Consider the following 26065-nt stretch of genomic DNA (forward strand, 5'->3'; position numbering starts at 1 on the left):
CGAGCGGGTGGCCAATCTCCGCCTCGCTCGAGGCCATCTCTCGGCACAAGGGACAAATGGCCCCGCCGCCCAACCGACCGCCGTACAAAGGCATTAAAGGCCAGCTACTCCGCCACGGCTCAAAGGACGGGCGGCGTCAGACTGCCACTCCCGCAGTGGATGTGACCGGCGTCCCGTCCACTGACCCCAGTCACCGCTCTGCCACCCCAGCCGCTGTAGCAGCCCTGTGGAGCATTCAACGCGGTACAAGACAAGTTGGCGCCGCCCCCGTTACTGTCACGCCGACATCAACCATTCGAACACACCTCCCCCTGGGGAAGGGGTCTGGCGATGTCACGTGCCCTTCCGGGAGGGGCACTCTGCATGCGTGGGCAGGGCCCCGGACCTCTCTCTTGTGGGGTCCGGGACTTCCACGCGCCCCCGGACCTTCTAGTGCGCACGCTCGCACCCCGACCAGGGGGTCCGGGACCGTCCCACGCCATTACTACCGCTGGGACTCTGCGGGACGACGGGCACAATCTTCGCAGGGCCAAGGACGGAGCCCAGGACGACAGTGACGCGCGCCGCCTTCCCACAGTACACTTTCTACAGTGTTCGACCACTATACCCGCAATTCGGGGGAAAACGACGACTTCCGCGCCCCTACACTCCTGTACGCCGCCCCTCCTTACAACTATAAAAGGAGAGGGTGGGCTTCCTTTTGCGCAGGCTGATCGACTCTCTCCAATCAAAGGTTGGAAGTAAGTTCTCTGAACTCCCCCTCAGAGGACTCTCAGCACGACTGAGCACTCATCTCAACCAACTCCACCTCTAGCAGAGACTTGGGAGCTTCTCTCCCTCTCTCGCCTCGCTTGTATCCCCTACTACGAGCACTTCGGGTGCAAGATAATACAGTGCCCTCGCACACCCCCTTTGCTGGACGTACGGCCCCGCGGCCGGAACCAGGATAAAACCGTGCGTTACTGTGATTGCCTCTTGCATCATCATCTGGGACGAGGAAACACGCAGCATTTACTAATTTACTAGTTGAGATTCAGGCCCCACGGGTCGGAACGCCGATACTGCTGCAACTGCAATCCGACGGAAACAACGGAAACAAGGACTACCCAGTCAGTGGCGCAACATCAAACTCATTCCTAGTCTCCTAAAGGACGCAAAACCTAAGGAAACATGGCATCATTGATCCATTTCGGATATATTGCTATTGCTGTTGCTAGCAAGGCCTAACCAAAAATGCTATCTGCAAAACCAGAGAATAGAAGGGGATGCAGTGTAGAACGCACACGGATTGCAAGATGCAAACCTGAAGATTTTTACCTTCTGAAACCCCAAGCAGGTGAAGTGACCTTACACCTGGACCGAGTCCAGAACTTCTCAAGAGAGAGGGGGAAAAAAAACCATGCTAACATGTACACCACTGAACACGCTTACCATCTAGTTACTGTGTATATTGCTTGTCCAGTGCGCTTTGACGTACATAGGATTCTTGTCAGGACATGTTGATCTCGACGCTGCCGCTCTTGGGGAACCGGCACACGGGGCACACATCGGAGACCCTCTCGCAATCTACGCACAGGCAGAGGTGGCGGCATGGCATCACCAGCACCGACGCCTCCTTCCCGCGGCACCACCTGCAGGCCCCCAGCCCGACAGTTGCCTTCGTGCTCCGGTCTCCGAGGAGGCTGGACTGAAAGAAGCCCCCGGGTGCTCCAGCGTTGAGGTTCTGGCTGGAGGCTGCGTTATCCTCCTCGCTGTCGCCAGAGCCTTCCCTTGTCAGGTTGGTGTTTTGTGCCACCACTTCCATCAGCCTGCTCTTGAGGCTGTTGGCAACCGACTGGTTGTACAGAGCAGCTGACTGCCACGACTGGACTTCCAGGGCGACTTGCCTTATCTGCTCATTGAGTTCCTTACTCTTCCTGTTCATGGCCTCCGCCTCCAGTTCCTTCTCCCTCAGCTTCTTTCCTACTGCTCGTTCGAGATTTGCCAGGAAAGATATCATCCGCCGCTGGTTCACCTCCTTCATCTGCTTGCCGATTTGCTCAGCCTGTGGGGGAAAAGGAGACACAAAGTGAGAGTGTGTTACCAGCAGAGATCAGTTGATCCAAACACAATCAGAAATGTTAATGGTTCAAAAGCCAAGTTACTCTGAACAGTTAGAAGTAAGTGATATATCACATTAGACTTTAACATAGAGAGACGAGCATATAACAATGTATACCAATGCTCTACCTACAGCCTTCGCTGAAATTATAACAGGATATCTGGTTAGCTCAACCATTCCAACATGGAACTGCACAGACAGTGTTTCCATGACGGAATGACCAGGGAAAAAAATTGTTAAACAACTACTTGGTTCATTTTATCCTTACTGTCCCATAAACAGTTAAACACCACATCTAGGATTTGAATACGAATGAAATTGCATTGAATATTACCTGAAATTTTAAGTAATAGCTAATCTCTTTGTTTTCTTTGTCGATTTCAGCCATAAGATCATCAACAAGAGATGTCGTGGTAGGCAACGAGGACATGCTACCACTACCAGATGTGATAGACGAATTGTGCTCATCGTCCTCATAGGACAGCCTTAAACCAGTTGACACAGCACTTGGGTTGCCAAAATGTGCCAATTGATCAGCATCCTGTTGATGATAGTTGTTCAAGGACATCTGAAGCTTCAGCTGCTTCTCATTCCCTGTATCAATGTTTGTGTTCCTTGCTTGGTTCATAACAGAAAAGTGGTTGTTTCCGATGTAATTAATATAGCCAGAAGGACCAACCGCCGGGACTGCATTGACAAAAAAAACAAAGGTAAATGAATTTTTGTTTCAGTCAGGAAAAAATGAACGGAAGTTAATTGACATGGTAGGAAGACATAGTTCAGTTATCCAGTTTCATTGGAGCTATAGATGGTAATGTGTGGGTCTATGCTAAAGCAAGATAGCGCCACAATGAAAATGATGACTACAAGCAAGCAGGGGGTGTTTTATTGTTAAAGTTGTCAAAATGGCTCTCATCAACACTTGTGTGAGATGAAATCGTACTTGCATTACAGACATTACTAGATGGTACTGATATAACTGAATGAAAAGTGGGTATGATGGAAAATAGTGCTTGCAAATGTTGATGGCCCAAGCATTCTTGTAACAAACTTTTTAAGGAACTGTAGAACTAGTGCACCAACATTGGCTCCATCCAGGCAAATACAAGTTACCCACAAATTTGTTCTGGTCCTAGCCACAACCCAAATTAAATCATCATAGCCTCTGCTAACAAATCTGCTAGTAAAGAAATGGCTCATAGCCTCCACTATCAAATCTGCTAGTAAATAGATATGGTTCGACTCGGGAAAAATCACGCAACGACGAGTAAGCAGACGCGTTATCCATCTTACCCGCGGGGCTTCCGAACAGCTGCAGCTGCAGCGGCGCGGACTTGGCATTAAACAAGAACTGGTTCTGGCTCTGAATCGGATCCTCCATGGCGCCAGAGGGGTGCGAAGCGCCCAGGTGGCCACCCATCCGGAACGCCTCCCCGTCCATTCCGCTCCTCTCCTGCGACGAACGAACGTGCTGTGGATGTAAATCGCAGAAATCCCAAACCTCCAATCGCCACGCACGCAGGTACCGAGGCAGGCAGCCACGGATTTATTGTCACAACAACCAAAAAAAATCTCCCCGTACCAGGAGGAGGCCGCGGCAGATTATCCCCCGAGACGCCGCCGCCGCCCTCGGATCGGGGGCGAATCCGCGCCGCTCAAGTGGAACCGAACCCGCGCCGATCCGATCGCGACGATCTGATCGAAGAACGCGCGCAAGAAAAAAAAAATATGAGGAGCCGCGAATCCGCAATGCGATTTGGGGGCCGCCGCGGGCGGAGGCGGCGGGATTGGGTCGGGGGAGACGGGAAGGAGCCGACGCACCGGAGCGGATTCGCCGCCGCCGCCGCCGATGTGCCCGGTGCCGGCGCGGGGCGGATGGGATGGGGGATTTGGATTGGGGACTCCGCCGCCGCGGCGCGCGCGCGCGCGAGAGAGAGAGGGAGGGAGGGAGCGTTGGGAATTCCGTGATTTATTGCCTGTTTTTAATTGCGGCGAGCGCAAGCAAAAGGCCTTGTTTGGAATGCGCTCATTTTCTAGCGCGCTAGGCCATGCTAGGTCGCGCTGGGCAGAAGCTTCTAGCAGAAGCATCAGATATTTGCTATATGTACCTAAGCGGGGGGTGGGCGTGCGGCTCGGGTTGTCGGCTCGTGTACGCGAGGCCTTATGCGGGCGGGCCCAGTCTGCAGGACGCTAGGATTCTAGCACGAGATGTGTTTGGTTTGAGCTGTGGGATGGATCCAAGCATGAACCAAACAAGGCCAAAGTTTAATGGGGGGCAGGGCGAGCCGGCGAGGAGTAGGGGTGAGGAGGAGCGCCCCTCTCCAAGCGGTTGCCACGCCCGCCCCCGAGCCACGTCACACCGGGCCCGCCGCAACGAATTTCTGTTTCGGCCGGTTGCTGGGCTGGCCCACTGCCAAAGAAACCGGGCCCCTTCGGCCCGGCGGGTCCGTCCACACGGGCTGTGCTTGATCTCCGGATGTATTTGGGCCCCGCGCTATCCGAGCTGCCTTCCTTTTTCTTTTTTTGAAAACTACCGAGCTGCTTTCCTCTCCATCGACGGAACGATCCATGTGAGCAGGAACTGGAAGATGCACGACTTTCCTGAGCTAGAGGTGAACAGGCAGTGAGCAAGGAACGCGTTTTTTTTTTTGCATGCGGCATCCGGCGCCATTGCAGCAGTAACAGAAGCAGGCAGCCGCCGGATGCAGGGCCGCCAGCGGTTTCACCGCGAGGCTCGCATTGCTTCCTTAATCCAAGCTGCAACCGCCTGGTCCGTCTCTTCAGGCTAGCCGAATTTCAGCAGAGGAACCGGGATGGGAAAGAGCAAGGGCGGTGCCGCGCGCCCTGGCATGTACAGCAGCTAGAGCTAGCACAGTACGTAGCTCGGTAGCTGTAGCTAGCTAGGGAAATACTAAACCAGAGCAGCCGGAAAAACGCCGCGAGAGAACGCGGTTCCCGTGTGGCTAGGTTGCCGGAGCACACGGAACTCGATCTGCATGCGCTGCGGGCCGGCGGAGGCGGCCGGGGCTCACGCGAAGCGCGCTGCGGCACGCGGCGACTGGCAGCGGCAGTAGGAGGGAGTGGACTGGTACTGCTAGTGTGGCGATGCCTATATTGCTATACGGCCGGGCAGCTTGCGGCGGACGCTAGCTAGCTCACAAGGTTGTGGTGACATGGTCATGGTGTGGCTCCCCTTGCTAGCTGCCCCCCACTAGCTCGGCCCTCTCATCCTCAACCGGCCGCCTGATGATATTGATATAGCTGCTTGCTACGAGGTTGTCGTCGTCGCCGTCATCGTCCCTAGCTCTCGATCGCCGTCGTCAAGGTTGGGCGCTTGTCACCTGACCGGACCATCACCACCGGTAACCATCAGTTCATCATCGTCTGTTTCGGTTCATTGATTCGTGGATCCTCGTAGATCATCAGATGAACTCCTCAGGTTGATCAAGCTGCTTCCCTCCAACGGGCCGGGGGTCGTATTCTCGATCGACGACAGGGCAGCTGGTGGATCTCGTCGGGCGGCGCAACCAGAGGGAGGTTGGCGGGGGGTGATCAGTATGAAGTCCGAGATACTGCCTGCAGGTACGTCTGCGCATGCACTGCTCCTCCGATCCGTCCCCTTTTGCAGTTTCAATTATTTGACTGAAAAAATCGATGCGTGTGCTGTCTGTTCTCGATCAGTTCGGTTGGATCTTTGCAATCTCCTGCGCTAGTATGTACGTGCTTGCGATCTTTATCGATCGTTTCAAGTTTCGGGGATTTGTGATTTGATTGCTGAGGCTCGCATGCATGCGGATTGTTAGTTTCCTTTTCTTTTTTTCCCCGGAATTTTCGAAGTGATGGTTAAACGTGTCATGGCCATTTCAAACCAGGTCGGTCAGGCCGGGTCAAGTAAAGGTCGTCATGGCTTGACCAGCCGGTTCGTTTCTGACTGATGAGTGATGACATACTGATGAGTGCTTAGTGGTTTGCCTGGTCGGGTAGTGGCGTTGTGCATGTAGCCTTTTTTAGGTAAAAAGAAAACTGCTTATATGCTGTGGCCGGGCTCAATCTCCATCAGGCTTTTCTTCCTTCATACGACGAGCCTAGCTAGCTGGTTTGAGGAGGCTTGCCATCCAGGCAATCAGGTAAAAGTAAGCCCACTAAGTTGACAGACCCCCTCACAGATGGGCCTGCGCGTGAGCCCAAGCTATCACTGCAATTGGGCCTTTTTAGGGTATGGGATGAGTATTCGTTGCCAAAAACCTTAATTAAACCCTCAACGATGGTGTTAAGCACATGGTGACAAGAAAAAGCAGGCAGTAGTACCACGCGATAAAATACAGATAGCAATACAAGTGTATGGCTACTAACCTCCTCTGCAATTGTATTAACCACATGGTATCTACTTTAAAAGGTGAGGGTAAAAAAAACTGCCCTTGAGCCAGTAGCACCATGCATCTCGGTCGGACGAGGAAAAAGATGACTGCGCGCAGTGGGTGGCACCGTGGCAGGCAGCTAGGCAGCGTCGACGCTCGCCGTGTCCCGCACCGCACGCGGCTGCGGCCAAGCAACGGCGTTGGACGGTGGGAGTACAGCATGCATGGCAGACACGTCGGATGTCACGTTGTAAAGGTGGATGGCCGTGGCGCCGCTGCTAATTAACGTGGATGACACGTCAAGCGAGAGAGAGTGTGAAGTGTGAATGCGCGCGCGAGCTCTATGCCCACCCCATCTTGCAGCAGCTGATGATGCTACCTTTTTCCGGTACGTCTTGCATTGGTCGAAACTTGCTTGGAGTAATAATACTAGCCGCGAGGTCGCCAAAAGGGCCCGATTATTACGACCTGAATGATCCCGTACGGATCGGAAATTGTTGGGGTGGGGGGGGGGGGCACGGATGATACGACTGTAGCTGATTACGAGGCAAAAGCAACGCAGCACTACTGGAGCAGTCTCTTTTTAGTCGTATAGTCTAGTCTAGCGCCCCATCCCATATGGTCATTCGGATGTGCTCTGATTCCCAGAGATTCATCCGGCCCGTGGAGTGAATGGTATCTACGTACGACCCCGCTAGGCAACGTGTGCTACCTTACAAACGAGTTGAAAGCCCAAGGTACTCACTCAAAACAGTCAGCCACCAGGGGAAGAATACACACTGAACAACAACAAAGATAGAGAGAATATATACTTTTTTTGGTTGACGTAAAAAGAGAATAGTATATACATACTATATACTGGTCGCAAGTGGGAAGGACAAGGTCACGCTCAACAAAGACTTTGAAAAGAACAATTTCAGAAGTTTTTTCAAATAGCCTCCCATGACCCTCAGCCGGCTGCTACTGGATCAAAGCTCTAGATTGCAAAAGACGCCGGCTAACAAGAGATGAGATCGCAACTTCAGACAACTTAATGTGGTGGTGCTGCCTGGCTCGCTCGCTGCACCGTCTCCCACGCACGCGCACCCAGACCGTGCCCGACGCGCGCGCACCCACAGCAGTGCCGGTGCAGCACGCGTCTTTCTTTGCGAAGCTTGCATTGGTCCAGTTTTTCGTTCCTCCTTTGCTCCATGCGCTTGGGGCCTTGGGCTTGGGCACGCACGGCAGTCGCGTGGATAGCCGCGTTTTGTCTCTTCCGAGCGCGGAGAATCTCTTTTTTCTTTTGAATAATGGGCAGGAGGGCTGCCGAATCATATTAGAGAGAGAGGAGAATGCACAGTTTTACAAAAAGTCTATTACTCCCTCCGTATCAATATTAGAGGTCGTTCTGCGCGTTGCATGCCAGAGCAGAATAGAAGTCGTTCTGCGCGCTCGTGGGGAGTTTGGACGTCTTTTCCCCTCCTTAATTGCGCCGCGCCGTAACTGCCCCGTCGCACGCCTCGCGTCGTAACTGGCCGTATCTTCCTCGCATCGCCTCGTAACTGCCCCCGTCTCACGCGCTGAGTAAATAACGCTGCATGCTGGCTTCCTTCATTGCCTCGCCTTCATTCCTTCATCGCCTCGCCGCTCCGTGCACATGGACGCCGCGCTTGGCTCCGTGCAGATGGACGCCGCAGAGGACCTTCCTCTCGCGTCGGACCTCGCGCCAGACTTCGTCGCCGCGTCGCTAGTGCAAGGCTCCTTTGTGCCGGCGTCTCGCTCGTCCCGGAGTCAAGCTCGTGCCGGACTTCTTTGCGCCGCGCGCCCAGGCAAAAAAAAAAAAGTACCCAGCGTCCGCGTGCGCGACGCCATGCATGCAAGCCCATGCAAAACTGAAACAGACCAGCAAAAAATGTGTGCTGCGGGAGTTCGAACCCGCACCGTATTGGCCCCAGCGCCAGACTCGATGTGCTAACCAGTCGACCATTCGTGTGTAATCATATGAAACATAGCCCCAGATTTATTTAATAAGAGTAGAAAGGGAAAACTTACCCCTACTTAATCACTCGTTGGGCTACTTAATCACCAGTATGAAACATAGCCCATGCATAAATAACTTAAGCGCGCGGAGAATCTCTAGGGAGACGCCATGGCAGCTGCCACATGTGCCACGCATCCATGCATGCCATTGCCAGCTCGGACAATCCTCTCTCTCTCTACTTTTCGAAACAATCCTCTCTCTCGCCGAATCCCGGCTGGATGGAAGGAAATGCCGAAATGGAATGCAGTGGAGTGCGGTGCAGCTTCTCTCCCTGTTCATTCATCGATCGGCTCGCCTCCCTCGTGCCCGTGCTCCCTCCCCTACCTTTTTCAACAACGGGGCAAGAGAAGGCTTCCAAGTACAGTGCTGTCACTTTCTCGGGCTTCGTCAACCCCCCTCGCGCAGTCGCGCTCCAAAGTGGCAGTACTCTGAATTTTTTTTAAAAAAGATGAAGGTATGCATGTAGTACTAAACGAAGTTTATTTATAAAATTTTATAGATAGATGTAACTTTTCGAGATGAATCTAATGAGTCAAGTTCCATCATAATTGACTATAGTGATGCTACAATAACCGACCATAATCATTCTCTAATCATGCGGTCAAATGACTTATTAGCCTATAGTATCATAATTATGGAAATTATTTTATAATTAAAATTTATTTAATACCTCTAATTAGTGGTTAAAAGAGCCACCCCTAACCAAACAAGGCCTGTACCTCACGGCGGACGAACTGCAACCGCAGGCCAGGCCGCTGCGACCTGCGAAATTTGGGATGCATCATCTTTAGAAAATTTCACGTATACCATTGAAAAATGTAATTTATCTCTTATATGTCATTAAAAATTAGAACATCACTTCAATATTTTGTTTTAATTTTCCATCCTCTCTATGTCATTACCGTCAAAAACTCAGTGACGACAATGTCATATAGGGGATGTAAAAATTAAAAATGATGGCACATAAGGGATGAAAAAATGTCCATCCATTAGTGTTTTTTGATAGCAATGGCATAAAGGGGATAAAAATTTAAAACAATAATATTGAGGGGATGTGCTAATTTTTAATGACACAAATAAAATGAGTTACATTTTTCGGTGGCATACATAGAATTTTCTCTATCATCTTTGGCGCTGAGGAATATAGGATGGCATCGATCATGGGTTGCCGGCAAGTCGCGAGCCCGTATCATGCAACTTTTTGCACTGTATTTACTGATGAACGATCGCCATAGTAATCTAAGCGAGCAGTCTCTTCTTTTGTCACCGAGGTAAAAACTAGCATACATTTTGACCCATGATGCCGCTGTTTATCGAGTCTGTGCTCGGGATGGGGATCGGATCAAGGGCAATCGATGCGCATTTCGTCTGAAACGGAGGGCCGTGATTATAGTGATCGAAAGCAGCCAGGATCCATCTAGAAAGACGGTAACAGGGGATTATACTACTCCCTTGTCCTAGTAATAATATTTCTCAGCTTTCCTCGACCATCAGAGCAAGGTTAATAATTCAACCAACTGTTGGCTATAAGGATTCTTATAGCTCACCTCTCAGCCAACTAGTATAGTAGTTTAGTCCTTCATTATTAATATAAGGTCCACATGTCTCTCTCACAAATTTTCTTGGTTCTTGTGCCTAAACTGGCTGCAAGCTTGCAACCCACCTCTCCTCTCTCTCCTCTTCTCTCTCCTTCACCTTAGTATTTAGTTTTCTTGCAGCCTCTTATAATAATTGCTCTCAGAATAGTGACCTGTCTCAAGGGAAGGGTAGGCGGTGGCTTTCCCGTGACTCCCCGGCAAACCAAATGAAGGATGATCGCGTTGCACGACGCTAGATCCTCCTCTCTCTCTCTCTCTACACACACACAGTAATGTGTGCACTAGTAAGTGCGTGGTCGGGATGGGGGATCGTATGAGGTAATCACGTTTTCGCCGCCAAACGCCCGATCAAGGGTGGTGCTTATAGCGATCAAAAGCATGATAGATATGATCCTCCTAGAAAGGCGGGAGACGGTACTAGTACTCCGTAGTTTATCCTAACATTCCCAGCTTTGCTTGCTTGACCATCAGGACAGAGGCATGTCTGTGTGTGTGTGTGTCTGCCGTGGCTCCTCGTCAGACAAATGAAAGGATACATATGTAATCGCATTTCAGAAGGCTAGATCCATCCATCCTCCGCTTTTGCATGCTGTAGAAGAGTGGCACATGCATAGGCGCAGCAGGCATCCAAAGGAAAGGACGGACGACCAATAGCGGGTTTTGATAAAGCGAGAACTAATTAACGATGCGAGCGTAGCTTGTGATCCGAGGTAGTTCTTCCGAATTCTCCCTTCCTTGTGGTGGACTCCATCTCACAGGAGCACTCACCGAGAACAACGACGAACTCGCTCATATATATTGATCTCAGTATCAGTTATCGTCAAATTAATTAATGTGTTTTTTTAGAAAAAAAAAGTAATCAATAACTCGCTCATCACCAGAACACAGTTGTTTCGGTTCATCATGCATGCCATGGCGGTCGTCGATCGTCAGCAGAGGCGCACCTCACACCAAACTAGCACACTCCATGATTTCATCAGGATTATTATTACTAAATTATTAGCTGCCGGCGCTCAACGGGCCCTGTTCCATCACGTGCTCATCATCACCGATCACAGCCCGTGTAATCAATCCGGCCGGCCGCTGGGTTACGTGAACCAATACACAAACAAGCATCGTCTCTTTGGTTGGACCGTCCGATGAACACGCCACCGCGATGCATGGGCCCCGGCCCGGCCCCGGCCCGGCCCTGAGCTAGGATACGTTGCTTTCCCCCCTTGGGTCTTGCACGGCTGACAGATGGAATGGATGGATGCCGGCAGCAGCATCCATCCGCACATCGCTGCTTGTTCGTTTCCTGTCCTGCTCTCCCGTGACGGCCACGATCGATTAACCTTAACCCACAGCGCAGAAAGTTCACGGGGGGCAGCCGTAACGACGACGGGGGGCAAGCAAGCCATAGCTACCTTGCTCATTGCGTCGGTGGTGCACGGGGACGGGGGGCGCAAGGTGACAAAGCGTCCCGTCCATGATCCGCGGCACGGTCGCTGGTACGTTACGTGGTGGTGGCCTATCCATCAATCCATGGATGGATTGATGGACGGATTGTTATCGTTGTCACACGACAGTCACATGTTCGTCCGTTTCTAGTGGACCGGGCAGTTTTTTTTTTGCCCTTGTGATGATGGTGCGATACTGCAGTACATGGGGCGGCGGAATAATAGACGAGGGGTGCCTGCTTCCTAGCACGAAACTATTGGGCGAATATGCAGCAGCAAGGCACTGCAGCGTCCAGATCGATCGGCCGAAGGCTAGTACTGAGCCTTGGACCTCTTCGCTTGCATTGGCTGGTCCTGCTACTGTGCACTAGACCTGGGCATGAGTCACCCGACCCGAACAACCCGACCCAATCCGCCCGAAAAAAACCTGACCCGACCCGACCCGAGCTACGTGGCGGGTGGGCGTGGGCCGTATTTTTTGACCCGCAACAATCAACGGGCCGGGCACGGGCCGTGATTTTTGACCCAAAACCCGACCCAACCCGAAAAACCCGACCCAAAGGCCAAAAAATCTGACCCAACCCGAAAAAAACCCGACCCGACACGCCCGCGCAGGGTGCACGGGCCAACCCGACCCGACCCGGTGATAGGTACGGGTCGGGCGCGGGCCGTCATATGCGACCCGTGACTCGGTCTTGACCCGATCCGAACCCGACCCGACCCGACCCGACGTTTGCCCAGGTCTACTGTGCACAGCATGTATGTTTGTCCCCCATGTTGGTGTGGCGTGCGGATCGGACTCTGCTAGTGCTAGCTCGGTCGTTTACCTGCGGCCGTGACCAGCAGGCGCGGCCGTCTGGGGGCTCTGGAAGACAGGAGTGAAAGACGAGCCAGCGTGCAATCGTCGTCGTCGGCCCTTGCCCTTGAACGCACGGGATAGGATGGATGATGAAGCTTCTTCTGCATCCTCCCAGCATGCATGCACGATTGAATACGAATCTGAACCTGAATCGCCTCTTCAGTTAGCTGTCCATCATCTGGTACTCAGGGCCTGTTCGTAATGCCCACCCGGGAGCATGGAATACAAAATCGCTCGATAATCGCGATTATCGGTGAAATTTACCGTTATCGATGTTGACTGATAAACGTTATCAATTGATTTTTCGATGAATTTCAATCCAAATTTCAAAAATTCAAAAAAATTTATAACTAGTGTGGAAAAAATTCTATAAAAAACTAGAGCCTCTCTGTAGTCTAGAATGATGTCACATATTAAAAACAACCACCGTTTGCTTAGACAAAAAAATGTTTCCAATACTAAAGCCTGATAATTGATGCAAATCCATCGATAATCAATGCAAATCAGTTGATATTCAACAATTTTGGTTGATTTTCTATTTCCTTTCACCAACTTGACCAAATATGCATGGGGTATTTACTATATTGTTGTATATTATGCTACAAATGGATGGTTATACTGATAATTTGCAATGTAGACTAGTGTTAAATATTAGTGGTGGGAAGAAAGACTTCAATGTTGACTTGTTGTTAAATCGGTTAGGATACAATAGGCTTCAATGTTGACTATAATATGTATGCTTATACTAAAAAAAACTATGTCTAAATGTCTAATTGGTTTACATAATTATTATATAAAAAGTGTTATTTATGAAAAATGGATGTTTTAAGTGTCTTTCTGTATGAATTATGGATGTGGCCATATGAGTCTGTTACCAATTTGCATAAAACTTGTGTCAATTTATGCTAATATGGACAATGTGGTTTGTATGGACTATGTACTTTTTTGTATTTATGTGCAATTTCATTTGGTGTATGTCTATTTGTGTGGTTTGCATAATTATACATAACATGGATATATGTAATATGTATCTATAGTTTATTCAATTTATGTCCAAAATATATGTACATGTTTATTTCTAATGCAATTCTATCGTAAGCTACGTATGTATGTATAATTTACCTTATAAAATACCATACATAACAAACCAAATAAAAATACTATAAAAATTTCTATTTTCCATCTGCTAAATATATTTCTCAGCCGAATTTTCGATAAATCGACCGATTTGCATCGATTATCAATGATAAATCATTGATTATCGATATTTGAATTTGATCTTCCTTATCAGTCGATTTTAGCGATATTTCACCGATTTTCAATCGATTATCGATACCGGAGGGCACTGATAAACCATGTATCAGTGATAACGTAAACCCTGCCCGGGAGTAAGCTAGGGAGAAGGCGGATGGAGGAGCGAGGATCCATCTCGGAGAGCAGAGAAGGAGCACGTGATCCTCCGGTGCTTGGCCAACGGCCATCTAGTTATTAGCGGCTGGTAATCCAAGCCATGCCGTACGCTCAAGTGGGGTGGGGTCAGGTGGGGACGTGGGGTCCCTGGAAGAAGGATGCATGGATGAGAGCTAGCGATGGATCCCCACTCCGCACGTCGCCCCATGCAACGCAGCGCGCAGAACAACAGAGCCCCCACTCACTGGACGCGTCCGGACAGCGACTCCTGCTGCCGCGAAAGCGACGCCGACGCCGCTGCTGTCTGCGGTCTGCATGCCCCCGCCCGCTCCACCTCCACGCGCTCTCCGCCACTGCGCGCTCCCGGCGACGAGAAAGGAGCCGACGACGCAGGCGCAGCCCCGCGCGAGGGAGCAGTAGCGGCAGCGCCCTGGCAAGGGCACGGCAGCGAGCAAGGGGTCACGCCTTCTCCGTGACGCACTGCGCCGCCACTGTCCCCGGCTGCGCACTGCATGCGCCGGCGGCGAGCAGCGCGCCGAGCATTCAATTCGATCGGCCCCGCCCTGATCCTCTCCATTGATGCGCATGCGCATGCGCCCGCCCCGTTCCCGTGCCATGCAGGCACGGGCGAGAACCCTGCCGATTAGTAATTGCATGCGTGCAGACCTCGGCTCACCACGACGCCTTGCAGAGATCACAGATCAGAAGAGGGCATGCATCAGAGTAGTATCAATCAGCCTGTCGTTCTCATTCAATTTCCTCTGCTCGCCTAACAGTAGGTCCGGCAACACTGTACTAGGTTTGCTTGATCAACCGACAGAGTCAAAATCATATCCTCACGACATGAATACTACACACGTTCTTGGTAATTTGAAAAGCAAGGTCCGGCGGGGAAAGTAAAATTGCGTCGGTCAGGTAATTTGCGCCACGAATATAAAACTAACCTTGGAACTAACTAACTACTGAACTTTAGTGGTAGTGGTCCGATGTGTGGGTGTGACAGTGACACGCTTTCTCACGTAAGCTAGGCCAACCTTTCACACTGGCTTTCACCACCTTGTGCTGCAAGCTGCATGCTTATTGCATGGCTTCCCTGCTTCCATTTCCCTGAAAATATTTTTCAGACGACACCTTAATTCTTCAGAGTTCAGAGCTTATATGGTTTGATACATCAGTTCATACTAAGTGCCAGGTAGCTAGCACTTTAGTTAGCATACTAAGTTCCCTGGGAGTATGTAGGTCATGTGCGATGGCAAGCTGGATGACGCTGCTGACGGAGCAGCAGGGGAGCTGCGGCTTTTAATTTGCATTCCTTTTGCCTTTCTCTTTTGCGTCGTCAATCCCTTTAATTTGTTTCCTCAGATCAGAATTTTTTTTTGCTTTGATCTTTATTTGCCGAGAGTGATGTCTGACCTTCTGCATGCTGCTGCTGATGCTGCTGTGATACATTTCTTCCTTTATGATTAGTGTATGCCCCTGCAAAAATTAGTTAGGATTTGCAAGCAGACACGGGCCTTTCCGACCTCATGGTATGTGACCAGGGAGGGATTCTCTGCGCGCCAACGGATCGCCTGCCTTTTCTAGCTAAGAAGGGCTGATCATCAGCTCACGAGGTCTTGAGTGTTCAACCCCGCGCTGAAACGTTTTGATGTGCTTGCATTGGGGAGCTTACTAGCTGAATGCAGACACTAATGAAACTTGAGGATTTTCCCGCTTTTTTGCGTTATTTTAACACTTCCAGAATAGTCGTTTTGGGTCAAGAAAACACACATCAGACAGAGAGCTGTGAGTGTGACGTGCTCGTTCTCTCTTTTCCGCTTTTCCACTAGTAGCTTAGCCCTCCGAGTGTGTGTTAGTTTATCTCAACCTTATATATATGGACTAGCATCATGAAACACACATTGGGATCCATCATAAAGCAATCGATCAGCCGCAGAGAATCCCCCAGCCCTTAATCAAACACGTTGCCCTACAAAGATCGGCCTGTGTCGCTCATCATTACCATCATATATGCATGGACCCTACCCCTTCCTAATCAACCCCACCAATTATAGTTTAATAACAACACACCTGTTTAACCCAACCCCTAGGTCAATTACCTAATTACCCCAACCAGCCAGCCAGTACACCCATGCAGCTGTTTGGCAATCTTGTCACACCCAATTCAAAGGTCCATGATCCGGGTCACCTGCCAGCTGCCGGAGAGAGAGCCATCATGCAGCAGCGACCGGCCGACGACGAGCAGCCTGCTTTCTCCTCCTGTTCTTGCATGCAGCAGCAGCAGCAGCTGCTTGTGGTGAGATGGACATGGATGGATGAGAGCTGGACATGGCAGCTAAGCTCTGTGCCTGCAAGTAAAGCAGCGCAGGGAAGATGACAACAGGGACAAGCCAGTCATTGGGCACTTGATCACACGGCCGTCGCCGTGGCAACTGCCCTCTCCGCTCCGATCTCCATGTCTGCATGCATCTACCCATATATGCTCAAGTCTAAGTCACTAGGTTATGAATTATATACGCTAAAAAACACCTCGTCAAAAACGGCATGATTAAGCCTAGGCTGATAATGCTCGCTAGTTTGTACTCATGTAGAGATTTGTCAAACGGTAGTATCATGCTTGCATTGCATGGCCCTTTTATGTATCTTTACATATATATATATATATATATATATGTATATAATTAGCATGTTCTGTTCTCTTTGCCGCTAGAGGAGTAGAGTAGGTTGTAAACCTAGATAGAAGACATGGGACGGTGATACCTTGGCGGTGACCTTGGCCCTGTTTAGATCCGATGGGGTGTAAATGCAAAAAAATTTCAAAGGAATATAGGTAATTTGAAGTACTAAATGAAGTCTATTTGTAAAACTTTTTGCACAGATGAGTTGTAAATCGCGAGACGAATCTAATGATGCTAATTAATCCATGATTAATCAATAATTAGTGGATGGTTACTGTAGCATCACTGTTGTAAAATCATGGATTAAGTAGTCTCATTAGATTCATCTCGCGATTTACAGCCCAACCATACAAAAAGTTTTGTAAATAAACTTTATTTAGTACTTCAAATTAGCAAGATTCTTTTACACTTTTTTGCGTTTACGGCTTTTTTGTGTTTACGGGGTGGGAACTAAACAGGGCCCTTATCTGCAGGGTTTAGGCATATTCCAAGCCCTGGCCGGCAAGGTTTCGTGTTCTGCTAAACCCAGCCAAGATTCCTCACAAAACTGTAAAAGCGGGTCCCTGTTGCATCGGTTACAAAGAGAACAGCTAAGCTTCATTAAAAAAAAAGGAGGGAGATGCATTTTGACAAGGGAGTTTTGTTGAATTGATGAACTCAAACTAACTACCAATACAGGCTTCTCTGAAGTTTTTATGAAAAATAAAATCATAGCGAAGGAGTCCAGGTTAGTCCTAGAGCAGTCAACGAGTCAAGGCTGGTTCACATTTCAGTCAAGCAAAGTAAAAGAAAAGTTCTCTTTTCCCCCTAGCTGCCCGATGCAGTACTAACTTCTGTCCCCTTCCCATTGCTGGTTCCTTGAATTTCGCTGAACCAGGGTTTGAAAAAGTAAAACCGCCCCCCCCCCCCCCCCCCCCCCCCCCCCCCCCCCCCCCCCCCCCCCCTATTCTTTTGCGTGTGCATGAAAACTGAAATCTCAGAGACTGTCGGTGCGCGGGCTTGCCTGGCATCGTGTTGGTGTGGCCGATCCAGGACTCCACGGCAGCAGCATAGGAAAAAGCAGCCTCGGTTCCATTCAAAGGAAAGAGATCCAGGCAGAGGCAGGCAGGACCCAGCCACAGCCGGTCCAGCCCGGCTGACCCTGGTCAATCCAAAAGCTACCTTGCTCTGCACACTGTACTGCCGCGTAGCTGTACTGCCTGTCCCACTATGGCAATTGCATAGTCTCCAATGGCATGGCCCCTGTCACAAGCCACACCCCTCCTTGTTTTACCCCTTCCCCAAACCAACACACTCTCTCTCTAACTCTGTAAGCAACCAAGTCATCATCCATGCAAATCAGAGAGCGAGATAGAGAGAGAGAGAAGATGGTTTGATGTGGCAAGGGAGATTCTAATTCCACAGTAGATAAACGAGTGAGGATGACATTGTGTGTGTGTCCCCATCCCCCATGTGTGTGTGTGTGGCATGTATATAAACCCGCAGAGATTGGGATGAGAGAACAACGAGAGAGATTTTCCCTCCAAAGGTGGAAGAAGCAAAGCATCCAATTCCCCACCCCACCTCGCTTTTGTAGCTTTCCATTCCCCACTGCTGCGTGCAAGCATCTTCCCTCCCCCACCCCCTCTTTAATCCCCTCCTCGCCGTCCCATTGCCGCCCTTCCAGCCTAGCCGCCGTCCCTCCTCATCCTCCCCGCCGTAACACCATCCTACCTCTCCGAGCTCTGAATGGTGAGCACAGCCTCCTGCTAGCGTACAGACAGGCAGGCCGGCAGGCGTGCTCGCCTCGTTTGTTCGTTTCTGTCGCGGCTGGGTTGCTTGCCTTGTGACGCGAGAGATTGGCAGGCCCCGCGGGTAGCGGCGGGACGGAGGGCACCGCGCAGCTTGTGACGCGGGGCTTGGCATCTTCCGGGCTGCCGCTTGTTCGTTGCCCATCAATGCACTCCTCCTCCTCCTCCCCTTGCCTTCGCTGCATGCAATCAGTGTGTGCCTCCGGTCGCCGGCGTTGGTTGGCTGTCAGCTTCGCGCTCGCATTGCCTTCTTCTTCTCTTTAGCTACAAGAATCTGACAGCCGCAGCGCTCGCCGCCTAGGACAAAAGGCTCCACTGTTCCCTGTTTCGTTGGAGTGTGTCTCGCCGTCTCTGTGCGCGCGCGCATTGCTCCGACGAGCGATTGGTCTGCTTGCGGCGGTGCCGGGAGCGCCGGAGCTTGTCCGTTCGTGGCACGGTTCATGCCCCAATTGGTTGCTGCTGCTGGTCTAAAAGGGAATCGGAGCAGAGCAGAGCAGAGTGGAGGGAGAGCGATCCTAGGCTAGCGAAGCTAAGCTAACGCTCGGGGCATGCGTTTCTTCACACCAGGCGGGGGCGGCTCGTCGTCGGCGCGGTCGTACGAGCCCATGGCCACGGCGGACACTACGGACCTGCGCTACTGGCTGCACTGGCGGGTGGGGCTGTGCGCGCTCTGGGTGCTCGGCTGCATGTCCGTCGCCGCCTACCTCATCTGGCGCCACGAGGGCACCGGCGCCGACCGGCGCCCCGGCGGCGCGTCCCCGCCTTCCTCGTCCGCGGGCGGCGAGGCGGGGGGCGGGAAGGGGAGGCGGCCCGGGGTGCTGTACGACGACGAGGCGTGGCGGCCCTGCCTCCGGGACATCCACCCGGCGTGGCTGCTGGCGTACAGGCTCATCTCCTTCTTCGTCCTCCTCAGCCTGCTCGTCGTCATTGTCATCTCCGATGGCGGCAACATCTTCTACTACTACACTCAGTAAGTCAATCGCTTGTTACCACGTCCTGTTTCTTTCACTCCCCATTGCCTTTTTCTGATTGGATTGTTTTGTTGGTGTGGATTAGATGCAAAGTTGGATAAAGTTTTTTCTAATTTAAACTTGTTTGGTAAAAATAAAAAACAAGGGAGTGTATTGCCAGCTGCCATGCCACTGATCAAGTCTTTTTCTTTGGTGTTTGAATTAGCAATTGGTCAGCAAGTTTTGGCATTTGTTCTCTCCTCTTGTAATACTTTGTGTTTTCAGGGAATAAAGGGTGCTTTGTCTCCGATCTTTTTTGTTGTTCTTTTTTGGTGCAATCAGTAGAAAGAATTGATCAATTGAACGTGTTTATTGAAAACAATAATGGAACCATCAATCAGTTTCACTGCATTCTCTGTGATACTACTGTACGCAATTGATGGCTAGCAACAAATGGCTTGGTGGCTTACACAGGAAGCGACCCACTATCTGTTGGTGTTTCTTCCCTTCACCAGCACATTTTTTGACCCTGGGGAACATTTTGAGAGTCTTTTTTTTTTCTGGGTGACGTACTGTTTTGCTTTACTTTATTAATTGGAAAAGAGCCTCATTGTAGATATCCATTGTGTTCGGCTAGTCTTGTAGCCTCCAGCGTTACAGTAATTTCCTTTCATACCACTCCAGCCACCAGCTCCAGCTCCAGTCAGCCCAACAGTATTTTTCTCTCACACCATTCCAGCTCCAGCCTGCCGAACGCAGTGATCGTGTGAAGCACATTTAAGAAAAAGAAATCTTTTTCAGTTTAATATTAGCAACTAACCATAACTCCATAAGCACCGCAGAGGGTGGGTTTTGCGACTCTGTTTGTGTGGTCAAGCTTGAAGCTTCTCCATGCTTCATAAATGAATGGATAGTACTGTAAGAATACCCACTCCAACAAAATGGCCTTCAGACGCTCTGTTCCACTGAACCTGAACATTTTTTATATAGATTTTTGATTGTAAATAAATACCTTCCTTTTGGATACTGTTTTCTTTTACAAATCACTAGTGTAGCCTTTGTTACTTTTTTTAAAGAAAAAACTCTGAGATTGTGACTGGTTGGTAGCACCAAATTTTTCTGAAAGACCTAGTAGCTGTTTCAGTGTTTCTGCTTTGTAACTCTGCTCTTACAAGTAGCACTTGTCCCCCAGATCCTTCTAATGGTTGTTGAACTGTCTGTCATGCAGGTGGACCTTCATTCTGGTGACGATTTACTTCGGGGTAGGCCCTTTCTCTTTCCACAATCACAGCCAAATAATTTATCTCCGCCGAATTCCTCAAGCTAATGATGCATTCCAATGACTTCTAATCAACCTTTTGTCTGAAAAATAATTGGTCTGTGAATTGTTTCAGCTTGGCACAGCCCTGTCCATCTACGGCTGCAGCAAGTTCACCGATGAGAATGTCGCCGTGGCGACAGCAGACATGGAGCTTGGAACCGCTTACATTGCCCGGGGTGCGGCTGCTAAACCGAGCTTTCAAGAACATGATGGTGCTAGAGAGATTGCTGGGTTCTGGGGTTACCTGCTCCAGATCATCTATCAGGTAAGAGAGGCCTCCACACCACCAAATTGTTTGAAATATTATCCACTTGAGAACCTTTTCATGTTTCTTATTGGAGAGGGGCATCTTCATTCTGCACTGACATTTGCTGATTTGGTGTTGCATACATGGAGGAGGTCTAGTTTTTGCTTTTCAGGTGCAATTATTAGTGCCGGGTAGTTACCATGATGCACTAACGACTAAAGCATTATTAGTGTATGTGCTCATGGATTGGATTCTGTTTCTGAAGATCAGATGCTCCCACACACTAGCATCTTTGTCTGGTCACACCTCCATGGCCTGTAGCTGCTCCTATGTGAGCCAACTTACAAATGTTCCAAGCCCAAGAGTTCAAAATACATCTCCGCACGTTGAACACCTCATATTTCCTTTCTTGCTTGAAGAGCTGAGTCGCATTTGCCCAACTTTCTGAAGTGTAGGGCTGACTCTTTTGATCGTGGCATCAGGAATAAAGGCAACCTGTTTCTTTTGGATTGATTTGCTAGGCCTAAACTGAATCAAGTATCAACAATCGTGACTGAATGTCTACCTAGGCTGGCATAGGACAGTGTGGGAATCTCACCTTTTGCTTTGTGATAAGAATTAATTAATAGATAACTGCAAGGATGATGACCTAGGAGCAGTAGCTTCAGAACGAGCCCTATTAGTACTGGACTATACTATTGGCTGCACTTTACCATCCAGTTCATAAATTGATCATGTCTTAGAACTCTTTGCGATCTTTACAGCAGTACCGTAACTTGTTTACTATTTATCGACAGACAAATGCAGGTGCTGTGATGCTGACAGACTGTGTGTTTTGGTTCATCATTTTCCCATTCCTCACCGTCAAGGACTACAATCTGAACTTCGTAAGTACACGTGTCTCCTTTCTTCCTTAACATGGCCTCTCACATTCTCACAAAAAAGGGTGCTAATTGTTCGCTGGTTTCTCTTGTCGCAGCTGTTGATAGGAATGCATTCAGTTAATGCTGTTTTCCTGCTCGGTGAGGCAGCCCTGAATAGCTTGGTAAGCACATTGAGTGACTACTTAACTACATGGTCACTCAAGGACACTACCTCATTGAACTGCTCTTCACGTAGTTTTACTGATCAACTTTCAAATTTATGTGGTTTGACAGAGCTTCCCTTGGTTCCGGATCGCATACTTCTTCCTTTATACAGCGCTTTACGTCATTTTTCAATGGATCGTCCATGCAGCAACTCCAATTTGGTAAAGCTTCCCAGCTTCCATTTCATGAGCAAAGTACTACTACTTGCATTTCTGTTTCATATTAGATTATTACTATACTAATTCAACACTATGTGACTTTGGCAGGTGGCCTTACCCATTCCTCGACCTGTCATCTAATTTGGCACCTTTGTGGTAATGCTACATACAGTACCTCATAACAAAAGACCAAATTCCACACAAACTTTTGCAAGTCAGCAAATTGTAACCATACTGTACTAATTCCCTACCAATTGGTATACGCAGGTACCTGGCGGTTGCAGTGATGCAGGTGCCGTGCTACGTGGTGTTCAGGCTGGTGATCAAGCTGAAGCACCACCTGCTCGCCAAGTGGTTCCCGGGCTCGTTCGTGAGAGGCTGCTAGGGCACAAGCCAGCATCCCTGCCGTCTCCTTGGCCTCCATTGCGAGTAGTCCATCCAGGAAAAAGGCAAAGCCGCTAGGGAATAATGGCGGATGGACCGGCTTCTTTGTGCGATTCTTACGCGGGTGCCCTCTCCGAGGAAAGAATAGAGGGGAGTGGCGCCGTGCAAGCGTTTTACTTTATTTTTACAGCGTATAGGTTGGTGATGTATGTACATGGGGGTGGAAGCAGCATACAGTAGTTTTTAAGAGTTTTTTGCTGTGGTGGTGAGGAGTGAACAGAACAGGGGACCGGGGGTAAAGGCTAAAGAGTGGCTGTGCATAGGTTGGCTGATTGGTGAAATGGAGATGATGACATTCATCGTTGACATCTTTTGTACTTGTACAAGCTGACTAACTTGTGGAGTGAAACTATATGGTTCTGAAGGAACCAATTGGGTTCAGGCTTTCAGGACATCGTTAGATGGCTGCGCGGCAGCAAGATTCAGATTAGGGAGAATGAACTATCAAAGGCGGGGCTTCAAGGATCAGTGGTTGGATTGGATGGCTGTGCCTGTGAGGATCGTGCTCGGCTGTTATCTTCTGGTAGATAGTTAACTCCTTCATCTATAATCCAATAGCAGCCCATCCATTCCTTCCGCGCTCAGTAAATAAGACAGGCAGCAGCAAGCGGGAGCAGAAGAAGTCCAATTCGCCCAGCCGCGTGCAGATTGGTTCAGTGGACAGGAACAATGCAAAGATTGGATTTTGAATCTTGTGAGTTGCATGCAGGACCACAACTGTTAGCAGAGGAGAACACGCAACAACAAACTTGGTCACATATCGTACAAAGGAGATAATAGGTGAAATTAAATGTTGGTGCAAGTTTCATAGAGGCAACAGGACAAGCAAGCACGGGTGCGGTGGTACGGAATCACCAAGGTCACGTTGTGGCCTCGGCATGGCGTATTCTTTTTGACTGTTTCTCCGTTGAGGAGGCAGAATTTGCAGCGTGCTGTGAAGGATTACGACTAGTTTCGCAATGGTGTCATGGCAAAATTACCATGGAATCAGATAACAAGACATGTATAAAAAGCCTGATGTCAGAGGAAAGAGACCGATCAAGATTAGCACCATGGATGGTTGATGCAAAGGGAGTAGTAATCAAATCTAGAGGATTTCAAGTTGAAACATGTAAAGAGCTGCCAAAATACAGTAGCACACGAGTTGAGTCACCACGCTCGGCGAGTTAATTCGTCCGCGGTGTGGTTAGCAGATGTCCCAGATTGTATCAAGCACCTGGTGCTTAAAGATTGTAATGCTGCTATAACTGAAAATCAATAAAGGCTCTCTTTACTCGCAAAAAAAGGAGATAATAGGTGTACTCTATACTCAACATTTATTCAAATGTAGTTCAACAATTTTAATAAACTACTTCAACATTTTATGGGAAATGTTGCGATAGTATCTAAAAAAAGTTCAACATGTATACCAAAATGTTGAATTAATGCATTTTGAATGTTTTAACTTTTATTAAAATAAAATATATTCATATTGAATCTTGTTTCGTTGTATAAAATTTAAGTAACATCATGGTTCAAACAAAATCCAAAACGCACTTATAGTTTGGAAGAAAAATAAAATCATAGTTTCACGTCCAAATGAAATCCTTCCAACCACCCTCCACAGCAGCCAACCAAACGTGGACACCTGTCCTGCTCCCCTTCGCAAACCAGCCTTGCGCGGAACCAGCTGCCCCAAGCGCTTTCATCTCGTCCGTTTGTTTACTTCTGCATTGATCTCAAACATTGAAAGATAGCTAACAAAAAATCTATCGGAAGATATATAAGAAGTGTGGCTCGCGACGCTGTTGTAGCTGTGAGGCTCGCGCTGCACCGGATGAGCATCATCGAGTTCCTCCCTGACCAAGAGCCTGCGGGCGAGTCAAAAAAAAAAAGCACATGCGGGCCGGTGGTCCTACTCCTGGGAATGGATTGGACTAAATCCAAATTCAATTGGACTTTGGCATTTGGATTTTGCTGGATTTGGATGTAGTTGGATATGGATATCCATTTGCTTAAGATCTAATAGGATTAGATTCTGTTGGATAAAAAATAGGGGGTAATCCAAATTTTATTGGATTATTAGACGAAGAGAACAGGCGAACTGTACGCAATGGCCACGGCAGCTTGCCTCCACGCACCAGCGTGGGCACTGGACCGCCAGCTCGGTAGCGGCGATGCCATGGCCGCCGGCGCCACGGCAGCCGGCGCAAATCCGGCTGCACGCTCCCCGTCGTGCCTGCGCGGCGCCTTCCCCATCCCAGCCACCATCGCCGCCGCCCACGTCCCCGCGCCACCGCTCGCCTGCCCGCTCCCCGTCCTGCTCTGCGCGGCGCACTCCCCGTTGCAGCCGCCGCCGCCCCTGTTCCTGCGCACCGCTTGCCTGCCCTCTCATGTCCCCGCGCCACCGCTCGCCTACCAGCTCCCCATCCTGCTCCACACGGCAGCCTGCAGGCCGCAGGCCTTCACCGACCGCCGGCTAGCCCCCAGCCCCGCAGCAGCGCAGGCCAGCGCTACCCTCGGCTTCCTGCTCCCACCGCCAGCTCCGGCTGCGCGCCCGCTCCGACGAGCGGATCTTGGCCTTCACCCTCGGCAGCGCGACACCGCCGTTAGTATTGAGCTTGGTGGGGTCGGAGAAGGCGCCCTTGACCGTGCGCGTCATCTCGACGTCGCGTTCCGGTTCCTTGCCAGGATGCACCTTGACGGCGAGGACGCCGATGGCCACGAGCTGTTCGGTGTCGCCAGGGCATTGCTCGAGGAGGTGAACATGGTGCCCGTCGACGTCGGCGAGCACCTGACGCGGAAGAGCGTCGGCGACGATGCCGGCTCGTGCCTCGCGAGGCTGGTGGCAGCGCTACAAAAGGCCAAGGAGGCAGGCCACGCTGCGACGCGCCCGCGCCGCGCCTTGCACCTGCGCGCGCCACGTGCCTGCGCCTCACGCCGTCGCCGCTGCTAGTGTTCCGCGCCGGCGCTCGCCCTTCCGCGCCGCCAGGCCGCAGGCGGCTCGCCCCTCCGACTGGGCAGAGGTAGGGAATTAGGGATTTGGATGTGGTTGGATGTATGTGGATGTTCATGAGTTTGGATTGGATAGGATTGGATGGTGGGGACTACATACTAGGATTGGATTGGATGTTAATGTGATATCAACTGGATGTTAATTGGATATTGTTAGATGGATTTTGGATGATGATCCATTCCTAGGAGTACCGGTGGAACTACGGGGCAGGCCCATTTTTGCGAGCGAGAGAGAAGTCCTGCCCATTCTACCATCCCTCGAAAGAGGACCAACCCAAACCCACGAACCACTCGTGTGACGGCGCCACGAACGAACCAGCTGGCAACAGCCGCCGACCTCGTTTCGTTTCCCCCATCTCGATTTGAACAACCCCCCACCCCCACCGGAGAGGAAGGCGGCGCAGGCCACCGCTTCAGGAAGCGAGGGGCATGGCGGAGGTGGTGTCATCAGCATCCATGGCGGTGTTGGCGCTCGCGTTCGGCTCCTCCGCCGACCTTCCCTTCCTGGCTGCGGGCTCGGTGCCCGGGTCTTGTGACGACCCCTTTCACACCGTCTTTCGCACCGCCGCACGCGGTGCCGTCATCGTGGTGCTCGAGTCGGTCAGCAGGG

At 50.3% G+C, this 26065-nt stretch overlaps 3 protein-coding genes across 5 annotated transcripts; 2 read left to right on the top strand and 1 right to left on the bottom strand.

Annotated features, from left to right (window-relative positions):
* Positions 1 to 1179: 1179 nt before the first annotated feature.
* Positions 1180 to 4102, bottom strand: LOC120712150 (BOI-related E3 ubiquitin-protein ligase 1-like). Of its 3 annotated transcripts, XM_039998027.1 has the most exons (5): positions 3923 to 4096; positions 3684 to 3796; positions 3395 to 3554; positions 2436 to 2788; positions 1180 to 2044 (listed from the first exon to the last, which is right to left on the bottom strand). In XM_039998027.1, the coding sequence occupies exons 3-5, from the start codon at positions 3540 to 3542 to the stop codon at positions 1490 to 1492; spliced, it is 1056 nt and encodes a 351-aa protein (XP_039853961.1). In that variant the 5' UTR covers positions 3543 to 3554; positions 3684 to 3796; positions 3923 to 4096; the 3' UTR covers positions 1180 to 1489. The 3 variants fall into 3 exon arrangements, with proteins under 3 accessions (XP_039853961.1, XP_039853899.1, XP_039853830.1); XM_039997965.1 differs by having other exon boundaries at positions 3684 to 4102; XM_039997896.1 differs by lacking the exon at positions 3684 to 3796 and having other exon boundaries at positions 3923 to 4044.
* Positions 4103 to 17824: 13722 nt separating this feature from the next.
* LOC120712333 lies at positions 17825 to 22842 on the top strand. The gene is made up of 8 exons (XM_039998123.1): positions 17825 to 19223; positions 20432 to 20465; positions 20598 to 20789; positions 21569 to 21658; positions 21751 to 21816; positions 21929 to 22020; positions 22126 to 22173; positions 22285 to 22842. The coding sequence occupies exons 1-8, from the start codon at positions 18802 to 18804 to the stop codon at positions 22400 to 22402; spliced, it is 1062 nt and encodes a 353-aa protein (XP_039854057.1). The 5' UTR covers positions 17825 to 18801; the 3' UTR covers positions 22403 to 22842.
* Positions 22843 to 24531: 1689 nt separating this feature from the next.
* LOC120650950 lies at positions 24532 to 25627 on the top strand. The gene has a single exon (XM_039928263.1). It carries the CDS (start codon positions 24554 to 24556, stop codon positions 25394 to 25396), a length of 843 nt encoding a protein of 280 aa, XP_039784197.1. The 5' UTR covers positions 24532 to 24553; the 3' UTR covers positions 25397 to 25627.
* Positions 25628 to 26065: the final 438 nt, after the last annotated feature.

Source organism: Panicum virgatum, chromosome 1K (genome assembly GCF_016808335.1).
Source record: "Panicum virgatum strain AP13 chromosome 1K, P.virgatum_v5, whole genome shotgun sequence".
NCBI classification, from domain to species: domain Eukaryota; kingdom Viridiplantae; phylum Streptophyta; class Magnoliopsida; order Poales; family Poaceae; genus Panicum; species Panicum virgatum.

Bases quoted from the DNA above. Each gene is read 5' to 3' on its own strand.
- LOC120712333 (XM_039998123.1), top strand. From the start codon at position 18,802: ATGCGTTTCTTCACACCAGGCGGGGGCGGCTCGTCGTCGGCGCGGTCG. The intron at 20,466-20,597 runs GTAGGCCCTTTC...GAATTGTTTCAG, and splicing joins TGGTGACGATTTACTTCGGG to CTTGGCACAGCCCTGTCCAT. The intron at 21,659-21,750 runs GTAAGTACACGT...CTCTTGTCGCAG, and splicing joins AGGACTACAATCTGAACTTC to CTGTTGATAGGAATGCATTC.
- LOC120712150 (XM_039997965.1), bottom strand. From the start codon at position 3,542: ATGGACGGGGAGGCGTTCCGGATGGGTGGCCACCTGGGCGCTTCGCAC. The intron at 2,789-3,394 runs GTAAGATGGATA...TTGTCAATGCAG, and splicing joins GCTGTTCGGAAGCCCCGCGG to TCCCGGCGGTTGGTCCTTCT. The intron at 2,045-2,435 runs GTAATATTCAAT...TTTCCCCCACAG, and splicing joins GCTATTACTTAAAATTTCAG to GCTGAGCAAATCGGCAAGCA.
- LOC120650950 (XM_039928263.1), top strand. From the start codon at position 24,554: ATGGCCACGGCAGCTTGCCTCCACGCACCAGCGTGGGCACTGGACCGC.